This window comes from Staurois parvus, unplaced genomic scaffold, assembly GCF_062004578.1.
Source record: "Staurois parvus isolate SC_StPar_1 unplaced genomic scaffold, SC_StPar_1.0 ptg000251l, whole genome shotgun sequence".
NCBI lineage: Eukaryota > Metazoa > Chordata > Amphibia > Anura > Ranidae > Staurois > Staurois parvus.
The window spans coordinates 3511980-3535976 of NW_028318047.1; the positions used below are offsets into that span (position 1 = coordinate 3511980).

At 39.6% G+C, this 23997-nt stretch overlaps 1 protein-coding gene across 2 annotated transcripts in view; it reads left to right on the plus strand.

Annotated features, from left to right (window-relative positions):
- The window catches only part of ITPRID2 (ITPR interacting domain containing 2), a 124172-nt gene extending 102910 nt beyond the window's left edge, over positions 1 to 21262 (plus strand). For both annotated transcript variants that reach the window (XM_089680835.1, XM_089680836.1), the window contains exons 14-18: positions 987 to 1137; positions 1246 to 1314; positions 4329 to 4739; positions 14956 to 15067; positions 19738 to 21262. In XM_089680835.1, coding sequence (XP_089536961.1) covers positions 987 to 1137; positions 1246 to 1314; positions 4329 to 4739; positions 14956 to 15066 — 742 coding nt within the window. In that variant the 3' untranslated portion in view covers position 15067; positions 19738 to 21262. The remainder of the gene's footprint in view (positions 1 to 986; positions 1138 to 1245; positions 1315 to 4328; positions 4740 to 14955; positions 15068 to 19737) is intronic.
- The last annotated feature ends 2735 nt before the right edge of the window (positions 21263 to 23997 follow it).

A 23997-nucleotide genomic window follows, 5' to 3' on the forward strand; every position in this document is an offset into this window, starting at 1 on the left:
TTTTTAAACTAAAATCTTATCCTCATTTTAATTGTGGCTTTAATTTCTGTTCAAGAAATGCTTTGTGCCAAGCTTCCAGTTATATCTCGTAGAACAGTTTCTGTATTTACATAATGCAATTTTGAGAAAATGTTACTATTGCTTTAGATAATGGTAACAAGCCATTATGAGACCACACAATGTTTGCAAGGATATCAAGTACCATTTATTAACAGAAGCAAATTTTTGGGTTAGACGAATACCTTGTGTTTTTGAGTTTTGCTATGCATTCTTTTCTTGAGAATGTGTGTATGTCTCCTTTATTTCCTACTTCAGCGGTCTATGTCTGCAATGACTTTTGAAGCAATATTTTCATATTCACTTTTGAAGCACTCGGCAACCTTTTGACTGATATCTGGATAATAAAATCAAAGCAAATATATACTATATTTCCCAACTCTGGTGGTTTACATCTTTTGCAGCATTGTTGTTCCATGTAAATCTCTGTTATGTAAAACAGAACAAATTGTTCAAGTAAGATTGAAATATTATCAATGGATGGTTAGATAGATAGTACATTTCCAACTTTGGCTAGATTCTGCCTGCAGAGCTTTATCCGAACATTACCTTTTAAATATTTGGTTACATTTGCCTTGATGATGTTTACCTGCTATTGAATATATACTCAGTTTGAAACTGACATACAATTTTACAGTATTTGAATCCAGTTTATTGGCAGTATTGAAGGTGCTATATATTTATTGCTACGAACATAATATTGTAACATTTAATATTGTTTTCTGTCTTCCAAAGTTGTTTGTTAATGTGTATAATAGCCTTGTCAGAAACAAGGCATGTACATCACAAAGAATGTTTCCAAGATCCTTCTTTGTTCAGCTGTGTGGAGGCCCCTGAATGTAATGACTGGAATTAAACTGTCATGCGACAGACTTTGATGGTGTTTCAGGATACAAAACCCAATTTTTAGGTGCAGTTTTCTGTTTCAGGTATGAGGCTGATCAGCTGCAGGGACTGAGGAACTCTGTGCGAATGGAGCTGCAAGAGTTGGAACTTCAGCTGGATGAGCGATTGATGACTCTTGAGGAGCAACTCCGCAATTACCACATCTCCTCACCTTTCCAGCATCAGGTGGCTATGGTAAGTCTTTGTTTTAAAGCTTCTGTCTGACTAGTTAGGATGGGTAATGTAATGTGATTCAGGATTATGTATTGTGAGCTTATTGGTTTTTTTTGGCCTTCTGTTTAGGGTATGTATGGAGGAAGAGGAAGTACTGACAGTCTGTTGTTCACCTCTCCCTTGAATGTCATAGAACCAGTAAGTTTCACACTATGTATATTAATTTGTTTTAGAGTCTAAGCTCAAAAAAGCATAATGCATGCAGGTTTTTTTTTTTTCTTTTTGTTTTTTATCAATCAAAAATATTTTATACATTTGCTAAAGGCATTTTCACACACACTCCAGTTAGTTTGGCACAGATGTGGTATTTTAGCTTTCACAATAGGAGGGTTGTTTGAAATCTTCATTCGCAGGTAAATAATCCTACATATAAATATATTTGTGTAATTAATGTGCGTGCAATCTATCTATCTTGTCTCTCTGTCTCTTACAGGGATGGTGTTGAATAATTGGATGTACAAATGCTAGGGTGTAGTCTGTTATGCTGGCCAAATATTATACAATTTTCTTATTCCGTTTCCTATAGATTTACCTTCAACTATGTAGTGCAGGGGCCATCCTGATTGCATACAAATTGAACGTGTTTATATTTGACCTCTCATTATATGGTTTTCATAAATCTAAAGGAAAATTGTATAAACAATGGGCAGCGTTCCAAATTATATCCTAAGTAAAAGACTATAGGCTAAGAGAATTCTTATAGAAAGGTTTCTGCCATTACATTTACCTATTATATTTAAACAGTGGGAGCACACTGTCCTTTGTCTGTAGATACCAGCCTTCCCTTGTTTACATAGACAAAAGTAATGACCAGCTTTTGTGGCACATAAATTGGCCTTGGTCATAGATGTATCGAATCTTGACTGGTTCAGCAGGGACTGGCCGAGATTCGATCTATTTGTGGGCAAGCTGGTTGTACTGAAGTCGATCCATCAATCAACTTCAGTACAACCAGCCTATTGGATACTTTTTCATGCAATCACTGCTATAGTCGCCAGCAGTGACCATTGTGTTCTGCCAGCAGGGAAGGATCCCCGTTGGCAGAATACAATAGTGCTGTGGGAGGGATTCATCCATCACTTGTAGATGGGGGACTCGAGCTATTTTTTTTCCTTCCACCCGTGGTAGATGGAAAGAAAATTGCATATTCTTTGGACTGCTTTACAACACCAGCAAATGTCTAATTTTCATTCCATAAATCTGGGCAGTTGGCTAATTAACACTTTTTCGTAAAAAGGAGCAAGGTTGTGGTAACACAAAATATTTGATAACGTATCCAGTCCTCAAGAACTAGTTTACTTGATTAGGTTCGTAAAAGCTGCCGCATCAATCTGTGTCTCTTGGTGTTAAGCTGGCTGTAGACGGTATTTATGTTTTTTCCTTCAGCCCTTCGGCTGAATGAAAGAATATTAACCGGTTCCTCCATTCACGCAAACGGGTTCAATGGAAGAATCCCATCTGCTGGAGCATTGTATTCTGACAGCATGATCTGCACTTGATTGAGGAAAAAAACCTAACTTATCCTTTGAACAGCAGTTGATCAACTTCCAAAGATCTTTACCAAGGTTTTCATGCTTTAGTGTAATACTAATTTGAGGTTGGCACTTTTAGTGTAATGACTAATGAGAGCAGATGTAAGAGTGCTGATAAAATAGGGATTTATGATGTCTTTTTAGTAGGTATTACTGATTACCTATTACCTTTTTAATCGGTAAATGCCTGCTGTGCTTAGAAAATTTAAAAAAAAAAAAGCTAAGCCTTATTTTTGTTTGTAAATTGAATGTTTTAGAAATAATTTTAGGTAGAATTAATGAATAGAGTTAAAAGATCTGTTCATTTTAGTGATTTAAGCCTATTTTATTTGTGTAACCCTTCCCACCTTTAGTCCCTTGTATGATGACCCACAATGAGGGTACGTTAATCTGCAGCTTCCATTTGTCTGGTAGCAGCCAATACAGCAGCTGCTGCCACCTGTCAGACCGAGCTGTCACTGAGATCCCACTAAAGGTCAGGAACCAGTCCTGAATGTTTCATAATTGTATGGGGTCACCATTTCACCTATGGCATAGGAATTACAAAACTTTGCAGCTAAAATAAGCCTTCAGCCTGCAGGGCAATGAAGCATATCATTTTTGGGTATAAATACGGTTAAAAAAGAAAACCTGTTTCTGTATACATAAAGTTCTTTTTAACCACTTCTGGACCAGCAACGTACCTGTACTTCGCTGGACTTTTGCCGGTTATACCAGAGTGATGCCTACCGTTGTAGACATCACCTCTGTACTATTTGTTTAGAGCCAGCAGTCCTCTCTCTTGTACAAGCAATCTCAGCTGCATGATTACTTGTACAAGCAGCAGGAAGGGACGTCTCCTCTCTGGGGATCTCCTGTTCTACCAGGAGACCCATGCAGTCAGCCGACACACCTTCCTGCTCATCCCAGAAGGGGTGACCTGACATCAGTTCCAGTTTACTAGTAAGTAAACAACACCATTTAAAAAAAATAATAAAATCATTTGACTGCTTTTAAGTCCAGAGGAAGGATTTATTGACCCCAGATGCCTGTATAAAAGATTACCTGTCACGTGCCTATTTCTGTCACAAGGGATGTTTACATTCCAATAAAATCTAATAAAAGTGATTAAATAAATTTAGGGTGACAGTGTAAAAAATTTATTAAAAAAAAATTAAAGTGCCCTCGCCCCCCCCCCCCCCCCCCCCCGTGCTCATATGTAAAGGCAAACACATGCGTGGTCCCACATGCAAACAGCGATTGTTCCACACATGTGAGGTATCACATAGGCAGTAATTCTAGCACTAGACCTCCTCTGTAAATTTATAGTGATAACCTGTAAATGCTTTTAAAGTGTAGTCTATGAATAGTAAACTTTTACATTGTTTAAAAATGTGCACACCCGCACAACAGTGACAAAGTGTGACATGTTTGCTATCTATTTACTCGGCATAACATCATCTTTTATATTTTACAAAAAATTGGGTTATGACCCATTTGAGACATTTTTCCTTGCTCAAAGTGTTATCATCATAAAGGACACTGAGAAGCTACTGATTTTACAACAGTATTTTGTTTTCTTAGGTCAGGATTATTCCTTAAAAATATTCTTGGACAGATATTTATTTTTCTTCTTCATAGGTGTCTGAGTTGATTCGAGAACAGTCACACTTGAAGTCAGAGTTGGGCCTCGAAGACATTAGATTGGAACCCGGCGCCGACCAATGTGATTCTGTCTTATCTCAAGCAGCCTCTGATTCATCTTCAGTGTGCTCCAGTCCACGATATAGGAACAGGAAAGGTCCTCTAAACACTTATGACGTTGTTGATAAGTCTAAAGCACAAACCTCTCCCAGCAAAGCTGTATACCGTGCTTCTGTAGCTCTAACACCAAGTCCTCCAGTAAGAGCCAATCAGAATGCTACAACAGAAGAACCTGGAAACTTGGATTCAGCAGAGAGGTCAGAGTTGGAAACTGTGACACCTGTGTCTGAGGGAGGAACACGCTGGAGTCCTGAAGAAAGCAGAGAATTGCAGCAAGTAATACGAGAGGTATGTTTTATGGAGCTACATCTGACTAGATTAATAAATCACAACCTATGTTCACTGAGATTTTCATACTATGCAGCTGATCTATAAATCATTCCAAACTTAGAGCCACAAATGGTCATGGTTTCAAATTTCTTTTGCCTTTCCTGACTCATAGATGGGCATTTTATACACTAAAAACAGGCAGTTATAGTTCTTCCTTAAAGTCCCATTATTGCTGAAACTGTAAATGTTGAGGAGGCAATTGCATTGCAATAACTTGCCCTTTCAATAATTGATCATGTATGTTACTGCTTTCAAATATCAAGTGATTGTACTGCTGTAGTGCGATTTTACACATTTAAATCTGTATTGAATTCCAAAATTGTCTTAAAAGTGTTTACTTAATAAGTTTCAGCTGCATTAGCATTGGCAAAACAAACAAGTTGTTTATTCAACTTGAGCTTTAAATTGGCTGTTTAAGTTGTTAGGATTTAGTTGTCCACTATATCAGTGATTTCCAAACTGCGGCCCAGGAGCCAGATGTGGCCCTTTGCTTGCTTTTATCCAGCCCTTGGTATCAGTGGATGAAATGGTGCCCCAACAATGGGGCATATTTCCCCCCATTGACACCAATGAAGGGGCATAATTCCTGCCAATGACACCAACAATGGGACCTAATTCTTCCCATTGACAACAACAATGGAGCCCAGTGACATCAATGATGAGCCACAATCCCTTCATACGACATAAAAAATGGGGCACTGTTTTTTCCAACTGAGGTCAAGACCTTTTCTACTCCCAATGACCACAGTCCGGCCCCCCTAAAGTCTAAAGGACAGTAAACTGGCCCTTTGTCTAGAAAGTTTGGAGACCCCTGCACTATATCCTTTATAGAGACACATACCTCTCCTATTGGAATCACGAGCCCTTGTTACCTGTGGTGACCTATTTATGGAATCCTAGTGTTACCATCGTTATCCTTGGAATGCTTACAAGCCTTTCATCCACCATGGATACCTATATTATTGTTACAAATATTTATAATGACCAAGCAGTTGGTTTGATAGTTTATAATTACATATGAGCAGCAATCAGCCCTAGTATAAGTAAACCTGGGGGCTTGCGGAGATATTTTTAATGTGTTGTGTGTGTTATTTGTACAGTAAAGTGAATTATCTATATGCTCTGGCCACAAGTATATATATTTTAGGTAAAGCTTTTATATATAATATATTTTTCTGCTCATCAAAATTAAAGGAACGCTTTTAAAACACCTCAGATTTCAATGTGGAAATATATCATGCTAGATATCTATACTGATAAGGACTGGGTAATATGTCAGGAACATAAGGATGCCTCATCGTTTGATGGAAATGAAAATTATCAGCCTACAGAGAATTGAATTCAAAGACACCCCGAAAATCAAAGTGAAAAAATGATGCAGCAGGCTAGTCCATTTTGCCGACATTTCATTGCAGCAACTCAAAATGATTCTCAGTAGATTGTATGGCCCTCACGTGCTTGTATGCATGCCTGACACCGACGGGGCATGCTCCTAATGAGACGACAGATGGTGTCCTGGGGCATTTCCTTCCAGAACTGGACCAGAGCATCACTGAGCTCCTGGACAGTCTGAGGTGCAACCTGGCAGCGTTGGATGGACCAAAACATGATATCCCAGAAGTGTTCTATTGGATCTAGGTCAGGCGAGCGTGGGGGCCATTCATTGGTATCAATTCCTTCATCCTTAAGGAACTGCCTGCTTGCTCTCGCCACATGAGGCCGGACATTGTCATACACCTGGAGGAACCCAGGACCCAATGCACTTGCGTAGGGTGTGACAATGAGTCCAAGGATTTCATCCCGATACCTAATGGCAGTCAGGGTGCCATTGTCTCTCTAGCCTATAGAGGTCTGTGCATCCCTCCTTTGATATGCCTCCTCAGACCATCACTGGCCCACCACCAAAAAGGTCATGCTGAATGATGTTACAGGTAACATATCGTTCTCCATGGCTTCTCCAGACCCTTTCACGTCTGTCACATGTGCTCAGGGTGAACCTGGTCTCATCTGTGAAAAGCACAGGGCACCAGTGGCGGGCCTGTTAATTCTGGTGTTCAATGGCAAATGCCAGCCAAGCTCTATGGTGCCGGTCAGTGAGCACAGGGCCTACTAGAGGACGTTGAGCCCTCAGCCCACCCTCATGAAGTCTGATTGTTTGGACAGACATTCATACCAGTGACCTGTTGGAAGTCATTTTGTAGGGCTCTGGCAGTGCTCATCCTGTTCCTCCTTGCACAAAGGAGTAGATACCGGTCCTGCTGATGAGTTAAGGACCTTCTATGGCCCTGTCCAGCTCTCCTAGAATACCTGCCTATCTCCTGGAATCTCCTTCATGCTCTTGAGACTGTGCTGGGAGACTCAGCAAACCTGCCAATGGCATGTATTGATGTGCCATCCTGGAGGAGTTGGACTGTCTGTGCAACCTCTGTAGGATCCAGATATCTCCTCATGTTACCAGTAGTGACACTGACCCTAGCCAAATGCAAAACTAGTGAAAAACAGAAAAGATGAGTAGGGAAAAAAATGTCAGTAGCCTCCACCTGTAAAACCATTCCTGTTTTGGAGGTCATCTCATTCTTGCCCATCTAGTGCACCTGTTGTTAATGAGTTTCAGCTGCTTTGGTGCAAATGAAATTAACAACCGCCTGTGCTACTTAACTGACCAGATCAATATCCCAGGGGTTTAATTGACTTGATGCTATGCTCTGATTAAAAAGCGTTCCTTTAAATTTTTGAGCGGTGTATATATAAAAAAAACCCACGCAAGTTGGTTGAGCCATAAACTTTTTTTTTTTCTTTCATTTTTTTTTTCATACAAATATTGATTAGTGGCTCCCAGATTGATTTGCAGGACTTAGGGCCTTGAGGCTGTTGGTTTTTGTTTCCTCAGTCCCTTTGTTTCATTAAGGCCTCTGGGGTCCTAGTCCCAAATTGTTCATGGGACCTCTACTGCCAATGAGTCCTAGGTACAGGCTTGGTCTGGTATTTAAGGGGCACCAGTTACTTTGAGCACTCTTTGGGGCAGATTGATTTCACTTGAAAGTAGGGATGCACCAAAAGTTTGGCAGCCGAAACGCTTTGCCCGAAAATACCCCTATCGGCCTTTGGCCGATATGAAAATAGACATTGATACAGGTGTAGCCCTGCTCCTGCCGCCCATCCCCTCCCACTCATCTGTATGACCTTGGAGGACTGGAGCAACGTCATTACATCACTTCCGGTTCCGGCGCCATGTAAACAAGGCCATTTTTTTTAAAGCACTAATGTTTGCATCCCTTGTGATAGGAATAAGTGATTAAAAAAAAAACGTAATTAAAAAAAAAACTGTTTACACACTGTCCCTTTTTTTAATTTTTTTTTTTTTTTTTTTAACTACCACCATACCTCGTGCTCGCGCTCAAATGTGAATGCATGCGTAGACCATATCCACATATACTATATTGCCAAAAGTATTGGGACATCCTTCCAAATCATTGGATTCAGGTGTTCCAATCACCTCCATGGCCACAGGTGTATAAAATCAAGCACCTAAGCATGCAGACTACAAACATTTGGGAAAGAATGGGTCGCTCGCAGGAGCTCAGTGAATTCAAGTGTGGTACTGTGATAGGTTGCCACCTGTGCAATAAGTCCATCCAGGAAATTTCCTTGCTACTAAATATTCCACGGTCAACTGTTAGTGGTGGTATAACAAAGTGGAAGCAACTGGGAACAACAGCAACTCAGCCACCAAGTTGTAGGCCACGTAAAATGAGCGGGGTCAGCGCATACTGAAGCGCACAGTGCTCAGAAGTCGCCAACTGTCTGCAAAGTCAATAGCTAAAGACCTCCAAACTTCATGTGGCCTTCAGATTAGCACAACAACAATACATAGAGCGTTTCATGGACTGGGTTTCCATGGCCGAGCAACTGCATCCGAGCCTTACATCACCAAGTGCAATACAAAGCATCGGATGCATTGGTGTAAAGCACAACGCCTCTGGACTCTAGAGCAGTGGAGATGTGTTCTTTGGAGTGACCAACCATGCTTCTCTGTCTGGCCATGTCTGGGTTTGGCAGTTGCCAGGAGAACGGTACATGCCTGACTGCATTGCGCCAAGTGTAAAGTTTGGTGGAGGGGGATTATGATGTGGGGTTGTTTTCCAGGAACTGGGCTTGGCCGCTTAGTTCCAGTGAAGGGAACTCTTAAGGCATCAGCATATCAAGACATTTTGGACAATTGCATGCTCCCTACTTTGTGGATGGCCCCTTCCTGTTCCAACATAATTGCGCACCAGTGCACAAAGTAAGAGCCTTTAAGACATGGATGAGCGAGTTTGGGGTAGAGGAACTTGACTGGCCTGCACAGAGTCCCGACCTCAACCCGACAGAACACCTTTGGGATGAATTAGAGCAGGGACTGCGAGCCAGGCCTTCTCGTCCGACATCAGTGCCTGAGCTCAAAAATGCGCTTCTGGAAGAATGGTCAAACATTCCCATAGACACACTCCTAAACCTTGTGGACAGCCTTCCCAGAAGAGTTGAAGCTGTTATAGCTGCAAAGGGTGGGCCAGCTCAATATTGAACCCTATGGGCTAACACTGGGAAAGGCAGATTTACCAATACTTTTTGGCAATATAGTGTATGTAAACGGTGCTCAGACCACATCTGAGGTATCTGTAACTTTAAACTGGTAACTTGTTTAAATTTTAAAGCGTTACCCATGGAGATTTTTAAGTACCGTGTACAGTTTTAAAGCATGACATGTTGCGTTCCTATTTATTTGGCGTAACATCATATTTCATATTTTACAAAAATATTGGGGTGTATATTGTGTTCTGTTTTTTTATTTAATAAGGTGTATGTATTTCCTGAAAAATTGTGTATGAAAAAATATATACATTTTTAAAAACTGTCCATTTCGGTTTTCAGCCAAGTGCATCCTGAATTTTCGGTTTCGGCACCTGAATTTTCATTTCGGTGCACCACTTCTTGAAAGTGGTAGGTTACATATTCCGTTCAAAGTAAAAATTCTAAGTAATTGAAAAAACGGAGTGGTCGCTTTGCTGCATAAGGTTCATTTTGTTTTATTTCATCAAAAGATTTTGTCTCCAAATGTGCTAGAAAATTAATGTTGACCTGGTAATCCTATGCCAAACCAATTCCTTTTTGTAGCCTTGGTCAAATCTTTTGACTAGCCTAATCCTTTCATCCATATGCAGAACAAAGTGTCACAGTTAATGGAACTGTGGCTTAGGAACACACCATCTGCTATCTGTGATTAGCAGTTGCTTCATCATCAACTGAAGCTGTTGCTCAGGAAGTGACCTGTTTTAACTTTTTTGTAGTCTGGAAACCACAGTTTTATTTTTTTTTTTTTATTTGAAGCAAGCAAATGCTGGATGTAAAATGGCATGTCAAACTTTGCTGAGATCTCCAGATCAGTTTAGTTAAATTTGAAATGCAGCTGCTGCCTATAGTGACCAGGTTTCTTATGTTATTTGCTGGGAATTTCAATTGTATCAAGCACTATAGACCTTAGGCTGGCCATATACCAGTCTTTTTTTTTTTTTTCTTTTACATTCAACCAGCGGGTTGAATGAAGGAAAATGACTGGCTCAATGTGGACAAGAGAATCCCTCACACTGAGCTTTTGTATTCTGACAGCTGGGACATTTCTCTCCCATCAGAATGTGCTTAAAAGGCACCATCAGCTATGGTGGCATCACTTACTGAGAGAAAATATTCCAACAGGCTGGTTGTGCCCAAGTCAATTGAGAACAACCAGGCTTGCCTGTATGTGGATTGAAATTCAACTGATCTCTGCAAAAACCTTCCAAATTTGGATCCATGTATGGCCAGCCTCTACCATTGGACCCCCCCATCATGAGTAACTGTGCACACCAGGTTGGGTGACCTTTTCATCCTTTCCACTCCACATGTGAGCTGGTTTCATGCTTCTAAGACTGTTTCTCCAGAAGAGTCTATGAGGAGACTGAATGCGCAGTATACTGGAGTCTGTGTCAAACTTCTCTTCCATCCTCTCCATGGAGCAGACAAAGTGGGTTGCAGCCCATATATGATAATGACTATTTATCTTTTTGAGTTTTGTAGTCAGCAATATATATGGGATCGGGAGGATGAGGGAAGAAGTTAGCCCTGTGGTATTTAAAATTTGTCATTTTAAAAATGTAATTGTTGCCATGCTAATATGAAAATTCTTGAACATAAATATACTTATTTTCCATATTTATACTGCACTAAAATATCAAGTAACACATTATATAGTATGCAAGACTATTCACAACAGTCTTGTTCCCTGAAGGAGCTCCCAATCTAAAGTTTTTATCACACTCATACACATGAGCTAGGGACAAATTTTGGAGGAAGTCAATTATCTACTAGTATATTTGTGAATTGAAGGAGGGAATGCATGCAGACACGATAAAGCAAGCAGGGGTTTTGATAACCTGTTGTATACATTCGTTAATGGTAGTAATATTCTGTCCGACAAGAATACTCCTATTTACAAACTGGTTGCCAGTTAGTGGGAGTTTGATTTGCATAACCCATAATGTCACAATTTATTGCATAGTTGACACTTTGTTCTCCTCTAAGTGATACACAGATTCAGCTAGGACTAAGTAGGTAATGGAATACATTTTGTTCTTGTGTTACAACATGATTCCCATTGTGTTGACTGCTAACTGAAACAAAGTCTAATTCATTCAGCAGTTCAATGGGGTTGAGTTTGGGTGGCATGCATGATAAAGTATATGACCGTGTGCTGCCTACTCTCAGTATTACAGACTGCAGAATGGAGTGTATGATCAGCAGACACAGGCTTATTGCTATAAAATGTCCTATTGTTCTTGAATGGTTTACATAGTAAGTCACAAGAACTACATTTAAAAAAAAAAAAAAAACTAGTAGCATATTCTCAGAAGTTCTATTTTAAGTAATTTCCTGAAAGCAAGCGTTTTGCCTTGTTATACAGACCAAGGAGTCTTTTTATATATTAAATACCTGCTGACTGCTCACAGTAAATATGCTGCTAGCAGGCGTGCATGTTCTTGATGGCCTTCTCCCTGAGTTTGACCCATGCTGTGATTGGACAGATGAGTTTTACAGAAGATTTTGGCTAAAATCTGCTGATTGGCTGTGTCCAGTCACAGCAGAGTTCTGTGTTTACAAACACACAGAACTCTGTATCAGGAATAGCAAGCTGGCTGTTTCTTCTCCCTGAACAGCAAGGAGAAAAAAATGGCTAGATTAGAAAGCAAAAGCAGCACATGTTACACACATTGCACATAGTTAGGCACACAGTTAACCCCTTGAATGCCCCTAGATGTTAACCTTTTCCCAGCCAGTGTCATTAGTACAGTGCCTGTGTACAGTATTATCACTGTGTTAGTGTCCCTGTCAGTGACCCTCCCAGCCAGTATCTGTTAATGCTAGATTTCCTGCCACCCTATCACATTCCCCCTATAAGTCGCTTATCCCCGCCATAACAGTATACCATTTGAAGCTGCGCAAATTCCAGTATGTATGTATGTATGTATGTATGTGTAATGTGGGCATTTTGGGATTACAGCAAAAGCGCTGTAATTTTGTCCACAATCTCAAAACGCACTACAATTGCAAAACACAGGTTCAGGTGTCATTTTTAATTGTACCTAAAACGCAGTGCAGTTTTGCTTTGATTGTCACAAGACGTGATTTATTGCACGTCTTTTGCAGCAAATTGCATCACATTACGTTTGTTGCCCAAAAAGGAGCAGGAGCATCTTTTGGGGTGACAAACTTCATGTGATGTGATTTGTCATGTGACAATCGTGGCAAAACTGCTCCACATTTTAGGTACCTTTTTGAAATGGCACCGAATCTTCATGTTGCAATTGTGGGGTAGACTCTGGGTGATTCTGCTGCTATCCCAAAATGCCCAGGTGTGAATGGAACCACCCTGCTTCACACGCATGCAATTCTGGATGCTTTTTCAAATGCACAGATTCACATGACAGGCTAGATATTATGTGTTCCTATTGAGGTGGTTCACACAGATGGGATGCACGTGGATCCCATTTGAGTACCATTACGAAAAGGGTCCTGTGTGAGTTTCTAGTGGTGCGTTCCATATTCGCTAGTGATGGAGTAGATTGGCATGCGGAGATAAGTGTTCACATAGGATTGCTATTGACAGAAGTTTTCACATTGAAGTCAGTGGGAGGTGATTTTTCATTGCAGTCAGTGGGAGGCGATTTTTCATTGCAGTCAGTGGGAGGCGATTTTGCATTGCAGTCAGTGGAAGGCAATTTTTTTTTTTTTCCCGCTGTCTAGAAACTCAGTGAGGTTCTCTTCTCAGTACCCACCTATGAGACTAGGGTTTACTTTTCATTTGAGCTAAAGTCCCCAGGGAGTAAATTCTCTATATCCAAAAACTACTTACTACAAACTACAAAAAACTGTTACTTTTTGTTGGATTCATTATAGCAGTATATGAGGTAGTAATGGCCAGTCAACCCCCTTGTACTTTGTTGCTGGAAAGTAACAGGAGACTATTTTAACTACTGTTTTGACCTGTATATGAAAAAAGAAATGCATGTAAGATTTGCACAGGTCGTTTTTTTACGTAGACCAGCCACTGTGTTTATTTTCTTAAGTGTTTAGCATTATCTCAGAACCTTCAGTTATTAGTGTGTAAGTCTCCTAATACAAAACCTGTTTAATGGAAAGCACTTCTTGGAGACAGTGGAGTATCCTCCCATAAACTGTTTATACTTTGCTGTTTGTTATTCCTATGTTGTGTCTTTAGGCGAGCTCTTAAGCTTTGATTTATCAATGACAACCTCTAGCAATGTGTATTCTGCAAACATGGATTTAAAGAAGAGTGCGTGTATTACATCTGCTCTGGATAAACATTCCTGTTTGAGGTTTTCATGTTTGTACACTCAGGCATTTTAATACAAACGTGCTTATAGTGAAGAACACTGACACAGCCCCCTAGTAAAACACTCCTGCCACACAGTTAACCCTTTGATCGCCCATCATGTTAACCCCTCCCTGCCCAGTGCCTTTAGTACAGTGTCAATGCTTTTTTTTATTTTTTTTATTTTTATTAAAGCACTGATCACTGTATTGGTGTCACTGGGGATGTCAGTGACACCAAGTCAGTCCCCCCCAGTGTCAGAATGCCCGCCGCAGTCCTGCTATAAGTTGCTGATTGCCTCCATTACTAGAAAAAAAAATTGCAGTATCTATACCGCCATTTGTAAACGCTAAGACTTTCACGTAAACCATTTAACCCCTTCACGCTGGTACCTGCTGGCCCTTTAAGGGTTTCAGAGGCGGGCGGGGTTTAGGGTCATGTGACACACCGTCACGGTGGTCATATAATTGGGAAAGGTCCTGATCGAAAGAGGAGATCGGGACCTTTCCGTGAGTACCGGGCATGTGTGCTGGGAGCGCGCAGGGCGTACGCTCTCAGCACGTCTTTTTTTAATAGAACGAAATGTGCGGCCACTCGGCGTCTAGGCGTGAAGAGGTTAACTTACACGTATTGGGATTTTTCTTTAGCAAACACATGTAGCAGAATACATTTTGGCCTAAATTTACGACTAAATTTTGATTTTTTTTTTTTATTTAACTTTTTTTTTTAACATTTTTTTACTGGACATGGTTAATAGCAAAAAGTAAAAAAAAATTTTTTTTTTTTTTTTTTTTATAGCACAAAAAATAAATACACAGACAATCAAATACCACCAAAAGAAAGCTCAATTCGTGGGGGGAAAAGGACGCAAATTTAATTTGGGTGCAGAGTTGCATGACCACGCAGTTGTCAGTTAAAGTAACGCAGTGCCGTATCGCAAAAAAATGGCCTGGTCAGGAAGGTGGGTAAATCCTAAGGAGGGCAAGTGGTTAAGATGGCTTATTAAGACCTGTACATCTTCTTTTAGCACAACTCAAAGTAAAAAGAGAATACAGCTCCACCTGATGGCTGGGTAGAAGACTACATATTTAAATCTTAAAATGCAACATTTTTGTATACCTGACTTTATTCTTCAATTATGACCACCTAAAAAATATGTACAACTGTTACATTTCCTTTTAAGTTTTCTCATAGGGGAATGACTTTGTAATAGAGTGAAGGAAGCATGTGCACCTGACTGAAATACTTACATCTGCTGTCTTTCTCCAGATCAAAGAATCTATTGTTGGAGACATCAGAAGAGAGATAGTAAGTGGACTTCTAGCAGCAGTATCCTCTCCTATTCGCTCTTTGGATGGAAAAACAGATGGGAGAGTTTAGGGTAAGTTATTTTATGTTTTAACTGTCTTCACTTTTCCAGTTTTTTTTTTTTTTTTCCTTAAAGGGTCAGTCCATCCAAAAAAGTTCAGATAACTTTTGAGACATAAAGTGGAACTGAAGTCTGCAAAAATCTAAGATTTCTGTGCTGCAGTTTAGTAACATTTATAGGTCTCTTTCCCACCATGCATCTGTGACTGGGAAGTGAAAGGAGAAGCAAAACACTAATTGCCTCAACTTTTATATAGGTTAGCTCACTCTTCCCTTTATAATTCTCCTTGTGCTGCTTCTCCCTCTGAGCATTGCTGTACAGTGGATTGCAAAAAGCTCATATCAAGTCACAATTGGAGTACCTGCACCATTTCCATTTTTAAAGTGTAAAATTCATTTGTTAATTGTATTCCTTAACTTGTTTACATGAGTCTCAACTATCTGTCTGGACATCTTATCATGGTTTTTTACTTTAAATCTTCTCCATTTGTTGTCACAAATTAAGCAAAACCTCCACAAATGGGGAAAAAAAGCCTTTTCGTGGTTAGGCCACATTGTAATCATAAAAATGAATATTTTTCCTCACTGGTTATACATATTTGAAACCATCCCTATAGATTTCTTCAGAATTCTTCAATTACCTTGAAAAAGCATTCAACCATTTTATTTGGCTAGAGTAGGGACCTCGTATTCAGAAAACCACATTTTGTCTTCTTAAAAGCAAAGGGGGTCTAGGTTTTCCAAATTCCAAACACCATTATTACGCATGTCATTTTTTGTGAATCACGGACTGGTTTCTTAATGAAAATCTCAAGAAATAGATAAAAATAGAACAAACTTGGACTAAATGCCAACTCACAATTATACTGTGGTCATTACATAAGGAGTTATACTAGGCCCTAGACTAAAACACCCACTGTTGGGCTCTGCCCTGCAAATTTTCTATGCCTGCTTTAAATCTCCTACTTTTTATACCCAAAGGAGTCCTCTCACATCCGTGAAAGGAAATACAGGCTTCCCACAAGGTAACAATCCTGAATTTACCTAATTCCAGAGTAACAAGATCCCACTGCTGGTGGCAACCTTTTTTAATCCAGGAGATTCTATGGAAGGTGGGGTACACACTATAAGAAAATCAGACGAACAATCTGATTTTCCACAAAGGTGTGTATCATGATGTAACCAACAATGGTAATTTTATAACAACTAAGGCAGACGGTCTTTCTTATGTAAGATTCCTATGCTTGTTGCCACCTTCTTCTGGGACATTCTTTGCTTCTGATCATGCTAATTTTTTTCTATCTGATCATTTCTGTATGATTATTGTACACATTGATCGACAGATCAGACATTGTGTTCATGTACGATAAACATTTTATAGAGTGCATCTTTTTTTTTTTTTCATCTGAACAGTCAGAATCGGCTGTTGAAAGCTCTATACTAATGACCAAATATTCGATAATCAAACTATCGATTCCTCGTACAGAATTTATCTTTTGGTGTGTACGGTTTTCTTATAGCGTGTACCCAGCTGTAGACAGAGATACTGGCTCGGACAGACATACGGAATTTACATTGGTAGATATATTTTTAAATCCAACATTTCCTGACTAATGCTCATTTCAAACACAATTACACCTGCTCTTGAATCTTTTCCACTCTAAAATACTTTTTTTAGTCCCCCCAATTTGAGCTTTAAAGAAGTTGTATAGGCTCAAGTGAAGGTAAAAAAACCTGTGTGCAGCACTGCCTCATCCCCCTCAATACTTATCTGAGCCCCATCGAGGTCCAGTGATGTGCATGACAGCCTCGGCTGTCCTGGCTCTCTGCCTCCTCATTGGCTGAGACAGCAAGCAGGAGCCATTGGATCCCACTGCTTTAAATCACAGCCAGTCAGCCAATCACGATGAGAGAGGGGGCAGGGCCAGACCGAGCTTTCGTGTGTGTGAATGGACACACAGAGCAGTGGGTGCCCCATAGCAAGCTGCTTGCTGTGGGGGCACCTGACAGAAAGGAGGAGCCAGGAGAGCCTGTGAGGGACCCGAGAAGGGGAGGATCCAAGCTGCTGTGTGCAAAACCACTGCACGTAGCAGGTAAGTATAGATATGTTTATTATTTTACCAAAAAAAATAACCTTTAGTATCCCTTTAAACAAAAAGGGGAAAATAAGTTAAAGATCTCATTAACCACTTCCCGTCCGGCCGTTGTATATAAATGGCCGGACAGTGGTAGTGAATGGTCGGGTGGCCGTTTATAATTGGCCTCCCCGCACCCTGCTTGTGCGCAATCCCTGGAAGCGCGCAGCACCGCAGTGGAACACTGATCATGGGGCGCAACCTCTGTGTGAGGTCCCGATCATGTGATCACTGATTGGCCAATCAGTGATCACATGCAGAGTAGTAAGCAAGATGTCACTTCTGACTACGTGTGAAATCTATGAATGATCACAGAGGTCACATGGTACAAAGCTATTCACAACAGCCTTGCACCTTGTGACAAGCTGTAACCAGTCACAGCTCACACAGTAACTCTCAATGGCTGCAATAATGCAGCTGGAGAGGAGGAGAAATGATTGCTTTTACAGCCTTTATGGGTGTAAAAGCAATCGGTGTAAAAAAAAAAAATCATCACCCCTCACAAGTAGTACAGTGTCACCATGGTGACACTGTACTGATAGGGTGACAGTATGTACAAGAAAAAATTTTTTTTTTTAATAATTTAAAAAAAAGTTTTAAAAAATTATTATTTTTGGTTATAAACTAATTTGGTTAATTTTTTTTTTTTTTTACTAAAAAGATAACAGAATAAATTTTGGCCAAGATTTATGATGAAATACTATTTATTTGCAAAATTTTATAAGAAAAACACTTTTTTAAAAAAAAATTTTGGACTTTCATTTACATAGCAAAAAAAATTAAAATCTCAGTGGTGAATAATTACCACCAAAATAAAGCTTTATCTGTCTCAGAAAAATGCTAAAAAATTCACATGGGTACAGTGTTGAATGACCGCGCAATTGTCATTCAAAGTGTGATAGCACCGAAAGCTGAAAATTGGCTTGGACAGGAAGGGGGTAAAAGTGTCCGGACTGGAAGTGCTTAACGAATGTTCAATGAACCAACTCTTGTCAGCTAGCTCATAGTAGTTCCTTCAGTGCATGGAATGGAATGAAATACAAATTTCTTTTGTAGAGAAGCCCTACGAGATTACATAAATTAGATCCAAACATTCCTATGACTTGCTGGGGATGTCTGAAAGAAAATGGTTCTTTGAATCATTTTTTTTGGTATTGCCAACCACTACAAAGCTTCTGGAAAAGAATCCATTCACTGATCAGACAAACCACAGGTTTGAACCTTTCTTACTCCCAAGAAGTCTTCCTACTATACATTGAAACTGATGGCCTTACTCTACCAGCCAAATGCTGGCTCAGACACTTGATCAATGCAGCGTGCACCTTGATACCTAGACTTTGGAGAATGCCCACAGTTCCTTCTTTGAACGACTGGGTAGAACAAGTTGACCAAGTTTGCGAGATAGACTGGCACATTTCAAGAGCATGTGAGGCAGGCATGGGAAGAATTTCAATCTTCTGTATCATATAAAACAATAAAAAAGCAAAATTAAACCATAGCCAATAAAACAACCCTAACTAATCTTAAAGGGGACAAAAGCAATCATACTTTGTCTTTGTGATATCTTTCTTTCTTCTCCCCTTTCCTATTGCAACATTTACCTACTCTTTTCCTTTCCTCATTTGTCCCGGTCCCCCTCTGTCAATCTTCACGTGTGATTAAAAGATAAGTTTGGGAATAGCAAAAAAAAAAAAAATCATACTTCCTTAGGTGGCTGCATCACCAATCCCAACGCTGGGCTGTGGAGGGGGGCGAGAGGAACCTGCTCAATATCTCTGTGGCATGCTGAAAGGCTGAGCCAGCTGCCAGTCCAGGCAATCTGGGTGGATACTGACTGCAAAGTCCGGGATCTTTCCCAAGCCTGGACTGGCTTAGCAAAGTAAACCGACAGCGGCCTTTAGCACTCCCCTGATCCATAGCTTTGGCTTTACTTCTCCTTTTAACCCTTACCATATTTCAACTTAATGTAGTTTAACAGAGCTGTCTAAATTACAATTACTGGGCTGTGTTCTCATGTAAATGTGAAGTATTGCTTCTGTTATAAAATGGTAAAGTAGTGCAGCGCTATAAATGCCCTATCCACATACTATAATAACAATAAGTAGCACAAATGCTGTGTGTCCTCCCAGTATTATAATATAAGTCCGTCTTGTAATGTGAAACACACACAAAAATCATGCAGGTGCTCCCAGCTTCAAACGTGAATCCACAATGACAGGGGTGCCCCCTCACCTTCCTGCCCAGGCCCCGCAGGACCAATGAGCCAGATAAATGCCTCTTAGGTAATCCTCCCACAGCACCTTGGGGGTCTTTTCAGCAACGATGGTGGTACTTCCTCCTCTGATGGGTACTGATTTCCACTGGGTGCCTCCAGATGTTTAATACGCACTTACTCCATAAACACCCCCTTCTGTTATGTTTTCTGTAAATACGCCTTTGGAAAATCTAGCATTAAAGAACTTTCTAAAAACAAAATCCGGAGTTCAGCTTTAAGAGTGGTTTCTATATCTTTATATCTAATAAATTTCTCCTTTTTTCCAATATACAGAATGGAGTCCACAAGAAACGGTTGAACTCTTGACAATTCATATCAAGATTTAGCTGCAGGTCTTCGTTATGACAGGACTAAGAAACCAGGAGGACTTGATTTTGCTGCTGAAATGATCTACTGTTTTTTGTCTTTTCATTGACTGTCGTGTGTAATTTTTGGGCACTTTGCTTAGCTTTCTGCCAATAAGAGGACTGTGGAGGTTTCAAACAATATTTATTTTAAACTACTAATTCTAATCCCATTGTATCCTTTTTTGAGACTTGAAAATGTAGCCTTTTCCCCAAATGATGCCTTTTTTTTATTTTTAGAGGGGGGGAGGGTATCCAGGTTTTGCAGAGTAATAAGGTTAAACAACCAATCTTAAAAGTCTATCTCTTTAGCTTATACACTGACCTCCATGAGGTATAGACTGTGCAATAAGTGATTCACTCTGAACTTTTAACAAACTGTCTAGTTTCTCATGTTTTGTAGAGTCACTTTAAAGAGTACTGGTCCTCTGCACTTGAGGGAAGTAGCCATTGTATGGGCTGAACCACTATAAACAGGAATTTGTTCACTAGGAGCTAGTGATAATGCCATGGCACTAAGCAGTGCAGGCGACAAGTACAGTGTAAGCAGACCTTACAAATAGTTGCTGTAGCTAATGTTTGTTACTTGCATGGCAGAGTTCCTATTTTTTCCCCAAAAACTACTTTTATAGTTCTTACACTGAAAGTGGTATATCTTTATACACAAAATTGTTTAATATTTTATTAAAATGTTTGGAGAAGGCAACCCTACACCAAATGTTAGTGTTTTTGCAGGATTAAGTGAGTAAAAGTATTAAGCTTTTTACGTACCTCAGTGGTTTTACTTTCCTCTCCCCTGTTGGTGCTTTTCCTATGGTGTTGGGTCCTTGGCCTTCATCCTGCTTATACCTTTTACTTTTCAATCCATTAGTCGCACCCCTTGCTTTCCCTTTTTAAAGTGAAAGAAGAAATCGTGGGACAGGATCATGGCTGCTATTTTAGCGTATCGGAGTGTAGAGACAAAATGGAGGTTAAATACTTTGAGACCATTACTTTTGCCACCAGAAAAGCTATTTCAGTGTAGGGATGAATTCCCATTTAACTCATAACCTTTTTGATGTGCCATATTTTTAACACTATACCTTTTTTTTCTAATCCCATTGTGTTATGTTTTCAATGTGGAGTACATATTATACAAAATGTTCTTTGCATTTTACAAGCCTCCCAATAAATACTAAACCCCACACACCAACTTTTTTTTTTTTTTTTTTTTTTTTTAAGAAATGAAGGTATGTATGTCTGAGATAAATGGAAAAAGTATGTCTAGGCAGAGGGATTGGAGTGGAGTTGAACCCTATTTCTCTTTTGTTATTTTATGTTTTGTTTGAGCTGTAATTGGAACAATATTTGTGGATATAAATATTGCAGAAAGTCTGAAAACTATATAAAGTTTTGTGTTACTCCATACACAAGGGCTGATTTCTAAATATAATAAAGTATTTATTTTGCATATAGCTTGGGTCTCTTGTTTGTGTCTGAAACCAGGGCAGGGCAGTACAGAAAGGTAGAGAAAAGCCAGCCAGCTTTTCCATGGCCATTATGACACGCTAGCCTCAATCAATCCAATCCATCAATTGTCAGGATTTGTATGCTATTTCATCTACATTGTATTTATAAACTCAACCCTGAAAAAGGGGGAGCCCTTTTTGTTTTTAAATGGCTGGATCTGATGTTCTTACCAAATGCATATTTTAACTAATTTCAAGTGAGATAGAAGTTTGTACTGGGGCCTCTTAGCCACACACCCAAAAGAGAAAAAGACAGCCCCTTTCTGTGTTTTTTTTCCATAATATTTTATTAAAAAATATGAAAGACAATACAAAAACCATCCAGCAAAGGTAGATATAGCGATCTAAGACAAATGGATACACAAACAAGACGTTTTGGCATATCTGTTACAGGATGCATTACAAGCTGGTTAGTAAATAACAGAACAGTAACAAAGGGGAGCATCTGCCCATACAAGAAATATAATAAGGGGTAGGAAGCAACATAGAATGCATTACATTATTTATGTAATTATTGCCCCTGCAATGGGGTTGGTAAGGGTTCAAAGCCTGTGTTAAGGGGCAAAATACATTGTACTGGTTATTCAGGGGTGTGGGGGAGAAAAGAAAAGGAGGGGGCCCCTGGGAAATGCCGGCCTGCCCACCATCTTTCAGGCAGGTAGTAAAAGCCTGATAAGGAGGACTACAGATTACAAGCCCTCAGCATGGCTTTTGGGAAGAGCGGTGCTGCACAAATCGTAGTCCTTAAATATCTGGTCCAAGTGGACAGATATGAGGACATGGTTTCTCTACTCGTGTGTACTGGTTACTCCAGCACTCCTACCTGATCAATTCGGCTAAACCAGTCAGAGATCTCTGGGGTCTTAGTGGGTTTCCAGAATCTGGGGATGAGAGTTTTGGCAGTGTTAAGTAAGTGAATGGTAAGGGAACATTTATATTTCTGTGTGTTGACTTTTTGTTAAGGCAGCATATTTTTCTCCAGAGCAATGTAAAACATGGTTAAAAAAAAGCAAGCAGTTGTCTAACTTTTCATCTTTAAACAGAAGTACAGTGGTTTTTAAATTTGTTTCATTATCTTTGGCAGATAAAGACGAACTACTACATAATTATATTATGTAGCCTGTTATGCCATCGGCAGGTGAAACTTTAGTCTCCTTTTCTCATGTGAAGTATTGCACCACAAGTATAGCTATGTGTTTATGTGAATTGCGTTATTACCCTATTAAACATGCATTACCACAGCACTATAAAGCCCATTTTGTTAACTCAGTACTGTGTAGAGCACAATATGAAAACTGTGTGTTTTTCCCCTGCAAATGCTTTCCTGTGTCCATTACAATACTTTTCAAGTGACAGATGTACAGGTGCATTAATAATAAAGTGTTTATTTAGGATTCCCCAGTGCTGCTGCAGGTCCTCTGCCCCGCTCTGGCTGTATGGGTTCCCTCACTTCCCATGTCCCTTTGATTAAAACATAGAGCTACATTCCCAAAAAAAAAAAAGCAAAGTAGGAAAATAGTTTAATTTATGAACATTTATCATTGGTAATATACACCAGTGTATGGAATTTCTTACACTGGCTGGTACCTAAACCTCTGCACATGCATACAAAGATATGCATGTGTGCAGTACAATACCTTTCCATGTACTGTTCACTGGCATTTTAACAATAATTTTTTTTTTTTTTTCTTTGATGGTTGTGCACACTTGATGCAGGTTTATTCTTACATTGTGTATTTTTACACATGCTATGATTTGTGCTTTTAAATATGCTATGGTTTATGCATTTAAAAATGCTAAAAGATGTTAGATATACCTAAAAATATTGGGAGAAAGATTAAAAATAAATTTTTAGGCACATTGTCTCAGCTGATGAATTATTATTGTATTTAGCTTTAGGTGTAACTACTACAAGACAACTCTAATACTATTTACCCAAGTCTGATTTTTGTTTTAGTGTGCACTTTCTTTATAGAAGGAAAAAAATAATGTACACCCTGTTCCAAATTATTATGCAAATTATATTTAAGTGTCACAAAGATTAAATATTTTGTTTTTCAGTTTAACTCATGGATGGCATTGTGTGTCAGGGCTCTTTTGATTACTGAAAACAATCTTGGACACCTGTGATAAATAGATTGGCAGATGAGCCCAATTTAAGGAAAAACTACTAAAGGAGGGTGTTCCACATTATTAAGCAGAGCACCATTTTCAAGCAATATGGGGAAGAAAAAGGATCTCTATGCTGCTGAAAAGAGTGAAATAGTTCAATGCCTTGGAAGAGGTATGAAAACATTAGATATGTCACGAAAACTTAAGCGTGATCATCGCACTGTTAAGAGATTTGTGGCTGATTCAGAGCACAGACGGGTTAGTGCAGATAAAGGCACATTGAGGAAGATTTCTGCCAGATCCATGCCTCGGATCAAGAGAGCAGCTGCTAAAATACCATTACATAGCAGCAAACAGATATTTGAAGCTGCTGGTGCCTCTGGAGTCCCACGGACATAAAGGTGTAGAATCCTCCAGAGTCTTGCAACTGTGCATAAACCTTCTATTCTGCTACCACTAACCAATGCTCACAAGCAGAAACAGCTGCATTGGGCAATAAAATACATGAAGACTAATTTTCAAACAGTCCTGTTCACTGATGAGTGCCGTGCAACCCTGGATGGTCCAGA